The sequence below is a fragment of the Amphiura filiformis genome, chromosome 2 (assembly GCF_039555335.1).
Source record: "Amphiura filiformis chromosome 2, Afil_fr2py, whole genome shotgun sequence".
NCBI classification, from domain to species: domain Eukaryota; kingdom Metazoa; phylum Echinodermata; class Ophiuroidea; order Amphilepidida; family Amphiuridae; genus Amphiura; species Amphiura filiformis.
Window position 1 is genome coordinate 62,669,571 of NC_092629.1, and position 5,871 is coordinate 62,675,441.

The 5,871-nt window shown below is 38.5% G+C and overlaps 1 protein-coding gene across 1 annotated transcript in view; it reads right to left on the bottom strand.

Moving 5' to 3' along the window:
• Positions 1–598: 598 nt before the first annotated feature.
• LOC140141980 (uncharacterized) overlaps positions 599–5,871 on the bottom strand; it is a 30,270-nt gene continuing 24,997 nt past the window's right edge. The window contains exons 11-13 of the mRNA XM_072163880.1: positions 4,772–5,426; positions 2,023–2,747; positions 599–1,081 (exon numbers count right to left, since the gene is read on the bottom strand). Coding sequence (XP_072019981.1) covers positions 878–1,081; positions 2,023–2,747; positions 4,772–5,426 — 1,584 coding nt within the window. The 3' untranslated portion in view covers positions 599–877. The remainder of the gene's footprint in view (positions 1,082–2,022; positions 2,748–4,771; positions 5,427–5,871) is intronic.

The window sequence follows — 5,871 nt, forward strand, 5'->3', positions numbered from 1 at the left end:
TAATACAATTAATAAAATCACTCTGGGATTCATTTAAAGGGACATTTTGTGATCCATAGCATCATCACACACGTTACTCGAAAAGAGTTGCGATTTTTATACCATTCGCTTCTAAGCAAAAATATTGTCAAATTTGTATGTTCTATTAACTATTTACGAAATTACAGCACAGTGGCCTAAGGAGCAATGTAATACATAATCATGTGCAAGTCGCAAACGCACAATTTTGGATGCTTTAATCACAAAAATATTCCTTTTGTACGCATAAAAGGAAACACTGGCGTTAGAAATCTCAAAGTCGGTTTGAAACTTCATGTTATTATTTACAAAATCTTATGCCATTAAGCAAAGTTTAGAACAGCGGTCTCCCAACATAATACTAATCCTTAATCTTGATCTTAAAACTAACCTTAATCTAATGCGGTGATAGCAGTTACATGTATGTATAAGCATTGGCTAGCTTTTAAAAAGTACCAGTACTTATGACATTTGGTCCATTAGAGATCATTAATAGAACAGATCCACAGGCCGAAGTCCATATGCTTTGCATCTAAAGAATGATGATTTTCGCATTTTCATGAGGACGGATTCTTTACCCCCCCCCCCCCCCACGTCAAACAAATCATGCACAATGTTGTCTCTTTGCAATTACGCGGCAAATATCGCAGACACAGAGTGGGCTTAGCAATTTCAACTCTCGCACTTCATCACGGTTGGTCCTCATTAACAGAAGCTGGACTTGGCCCATTTGTATTGTATCTGGCAGTCATTAATCTATGTGGTCCATAATAGGACTAGAAATATCAAAGGAGTTGGCCTCAAAATTCTTTGCAATGTTGCAGCTTTCAAGAAACGTCAGAGCTCAACTTCACCCTTTTTATTGCACCTTACAGTTTTTCTCCTCATCATTTGTATCTTGCCCAGAGGTCGTCGCTGTTGATGGCACATTTGTTGCAACACGTTTGGCTAGTGATTGTTGGCCTCTATCTGCAGGCTGCTCCCCACGACGAGCGGCCTTGCGACTGAGGGTGCGTTTTCTTGGACTGTTGGTTATGGTGTCCAGGGCTGGAGCTGCACTCTCCTGTAAAATGAAACAAATATGTCATAAAACATGTTACATAATTTACAGATATTGTGGGGATGGTCACCTGAAATTTTGAAATGTAAACATTCTGATTGCATGATGGGAACGAAAAAATGAAAGTTGCAACAACATGTGAACACAAAAGCGGCATAAATGGATTATTTTCATCACCACTCTAAATTTGCTGAAGTGGAGAGTTATGGTAAGGTTTGGGGCTATTCTGTGTGATCAATACTGTGTTGCTGATAAATATAATAACAAGTTCCAATTATCACAGTACAATTTTAGTCCATGGGCTTGAAACATTCCCTTCAAATCAAATCTGGGATTTAAAACAATGCAGAGATTTCAAACAATACAGAGATTTCAAACAATACAGGAAAAACAACATTGTGATGCAGAAACAACAATACATGTATGTAAAGCATGATATTTTTGGGCCTTAAAATGTGTACATTTCCTTAGGTCTATAGGAAGAAAAAATCTTTATGTGCATGACAATTTTGTGAATCAACTGCACTCACAAAGTTCATGAAATTTTTATTCACAAGAACATTTCATGCCTTACAGTATTATAGAGATTACACAAAAATATATTCAATGCTTTGATGTAGAAAACCCCAATATTTTCACCGTAGTGATAGAATATTACTACCGGTGAAAATATACAGTGACAATATCCCCTTTTTATTATGGGAATGAGCCATGTGATTATGGCCGTAGATAGTATTAAATAGTATTTACTAGCGAACATTTTGGGCCACAAGTCCGAAAATACCGTCACAGATTTGTTTATTCTTTTACAGTATAAAATAATATGTACTGATCTCTCATTGTAGGTTTAAAATGGTTGAGTTGGTGGACTAGGATGTAGAAAAAAAATGTGACCCTATCCAAAATTCTATAAAGGGCAACATTTTTTGTTGGCCATATCTCACCCCTTGCTCTTCGTTGCTACTGCTTGATTTCCGTTGTCTCTGTAATGATAGTCTTGTGCGTCTTCCTGTTGTAGCAGGTACTGCCGTCTTCTCCGTATCGGTGGTTTCCATCTCTGCAGCCGGGGCATTGTTCCTACCGCTGCTTCTACTGCGACTTCTCGTACGCATGGTGCTAGTAGGTGCTGCATCCGAGGAGTCGTTAACGGTAGTGTTTACTCTGTCTGTAGTCTTTGCATGTGTGCTCTGTTGTTGTAGGGACAATCTCATCTGCCTCACTCGTGTGGATTTATCATCTGATGTGTTCTGTGTTGCATCATCAGTATTTGTTCGGTTAGTAGTCTTTGTACGTGTGCTCTGTCGCTGTAGCGATAGTTTTGTCTGTCGCCCTCTTGTGGACTTATCATCTGAAGTGTTCTGTGTTGTATCCTCAGCTGTTGGTTCAGTCTCCAATTTGCGACCCTGGCTGCGTGTCCGCCTCAAAGGCGCCTTTGTGGCACTGGTATTACTCACTGTGGAAGAGTTACCACTCGTGTTTGATATTTCTGTTCTGTCACTACTTGTGACTGTTGCAGCAGGTCTTGTGGTTGGTACTGGACCTGTTACTGGGACTATGATTGATGACCGCACATCTTGGTTGACCTTTGGTTGCTCTTGTCGTTTGCTGATCGCTGTGAAGGCCGAACTGGATGAGGGAGCAAACGCTGAAGATGCAACTTTGTTGTTTCCTATTGTGACACACAAAACAAAAATACAAAACTTTACTGTCAAAGCATGTGAGAAAAATCAAGAAGCCAAGGGTTAAACATACAAGGTGTCCCATAAAAAGGTTACATGTAGAAAATGAACCGCATTTTGCGATGGAACAATAACACACTGTCATTCTTTCAGATATTCTTTATTTATCCTTCTTGTACAGTAATAGTCTGTTAACTTTCAACTCCAGTATCTTAAACACAACTTAAGTTATGAGCGCAAGATGACAGGGGTGTCAAAAGTGACTAACCATCAAAATATCGTACCAGGGTCCACGAAAGTTGAACCCAAACACATCTTTGTTTTCATATTTTTCTTATTATCCTAGTTTTATTTTACTCTTATTTCTTTTTCATGGTTGAACTTATTTAAATATTGCACATCTTAGAGCTTCTAAACGAAGATGGTCATTAGAGAGAACACTTTTTTTGGTGAAGGCATTTCTGTATGCTGTATCTCCTGCCATCAACATTAATTGCATTCAGGCTTTATTTGGATTTTGTTTATAAAAAATTGCTACTGTGTTATATACTGTAAGAATATTGTCCATTTTCTGACAGAACTCTCGAATTGAAACTGAAAAGTTTAATTCTCTGTTCAACAGAATAATATAGGCATACTGCGTCTGCCATGCTATGGCTGAACCTACTCAAATTACCCACCAAATTCACTGTGCGCACTATGTGCGTGCAGTGAATCTCGTGTTGCATTATGTCACGTAAGCATTATGTCAAGAATGCATGGAATGCGGGCTAAATACGCAGGTTGTGAACTTGGCATTCAAACCGCTATTAGTAGATTATATCATGAAAAGGACGTTAATATTTTTTAAAATAATTTACTATAAATTGCGAATAAAAAAAATAAATAATTTTTTTTTTGATATATCAGAAGGTCAGTATTCAGAATGGTGTGTCAGATCATCAGATGTGCTCTCAGGTTCCACAAAAAATACTGTGCAAAGGTGGGTGACTGAGATCTTAACCAATATTTCGGAAATAAACAAATAAATAATGTTTAAAGAGGCACGTCAAGGAATGTGTATTTCAAAGCAAGAGCCCTGTCTGCAGAGGGATGTGCTACCAAGGTTGGACTTTTAAGGGTAGACGAGGCATTGTTGGTCGACGCAACCTCCAAATCGATGTTCATTCTCTAGATCAATATATTATTGAAAATTAACACCTTGATGCTTTGCAAAAGTTCATTCTACAAATCATATACTTTGCAAACTTGCTTAATTTATTGTTGTTTTATTGAGTTATGTACGTTTTACAAATGTGTTGTTGTTGTTTCAGCCCTCTTTAAAACGTAACTCAAGAACCGCAGCACCTTTAAAAGTATATCTGTCATATTTGAATTCTTCTACACGCTCGCTATGAACTGAGCAATGCAGTTTTTGCTATAGCTCACTACCATTCGTAATATGCTGCGAACTACCAAATCACAACAGTTTAAAATAATTAATAACCTTAAGCAACCCTTATATTTACTGAATAACATTATTATATGGAAGACATGACCTTAATCTCCCACAGAGAGAGTAGATTTCAAGTGGAGTCACCTATTCAGGTAGCCCATATGAAATTCACACCCCCTGTGTGGGAGATCATATCTATTCATCCATAGGAGGTGTGTGGATTTCAACTCAAATAGCCCAATTTCTAAAACCATGATCATCATCAAAATTGCTACAAACTCAAGCCTAATTGCGCTATTCCATTTGAAAAGCACACACCCTTGTGGAAGATCATGGAATTCCAACCCAATTTCCAGATCCAACAACTTTTCAAAAGAAGGAAAGTGGTGAAAGATTGGGTGAAACATTACTGATAGGATGAAACATTACTTGATTTCAAAACATTTCCAGTTGCAGTCTGGCAATTCACCTGAATTGTCCATATACAACTGGGTTTGAAATTGCACTGTCATCTTCTTCCACAGGGGTGGGGGTGTAGATTAAAATGGAACAATATTTTGCCCCGTATACAAAACATACCTGGTGATGACATCTTTGACAACTTGCTTCTTTTCATTTCGGATTTTGCGGGTGTTGTGCTCAGACCCCGTTTGACTCCCTTGCCTATTTTGAAGTCGTTTTGACTACTGGGTACGGTGCTCTCAGTCTCTGCTGGCGATTTTGCAACTTTTGATCTTGCAGGCGAGGGCGTTTTTGCCACTGTTGATCTTGCAGGTGAAGGCACTTTTGACACTGTTGATGTGACACCGGCTTGTTTTCTACTGGTTGGATCTTCCAGTCCTTTTTCTTGGATAAAGGCTTTCAATTGCTTTATCGTTTGTGCTGCAAATTGGAGTCTGCCTTTCATATTTTTATGTGTTCTCTCCAGTTTTTTCAAATCGTTTTTCACAGTGATGAGTTGTTTAGTCTTTTCCTTATCCACGATTGCCTTATCTACCAACTCCTTCTTGAGGTCTGCATACGACTTTGACTCTGACGATGAGTCTCCCGATTCTTCGCCATCGGTTGGCTCGGCTTCAGACAACTTCTTGATCTTGGCCTCCAGGTCGATGACGTAGTGCTGGATCTTAGAGAGGTCCTGCTCCAGGCGCCTTGAGTTGTTCATAGAGAACTGCAGCTTGCCTGTCAGGGAGTCTTTGTCCTTCTCAAGTTCAGTAATTTGAGTCTTCAGCTTCTGCAAAAATCATGGAAATAATAGTTTTTATTATTAATAGAATGGCAAGGCAAAAGTCGCCTTAAGGAGAAAATGAACAAAAAATAATTTTAACATAGTGTATAAATATACGACTTGAATCTCAAACAGGGTGGCATTAGAAGATGCCTCATAAAGAAGATCTGACAAAAAATCAGTTATATTTCTCCAAGACATGTTATCATAGAACTTAAGCATAGTTTAGCAAGTTTTAAATATGTATTGCTTGAACAGGAGCTCAACCAGCATGGTCATTCTGAGGGAGCAAAGTCCAGGTAATTAAGGACTTTGTCAGGGCCCAAAAGGAGGAAATTTTATATAAAATTAAATTGCTGTCCCAATTTCACTTGGCAACATAATATTTGCGAGGGGACACTTTGACCTGGATGACCACTGCCACGAGTTATGCCCCTGTGTTTATACAAGT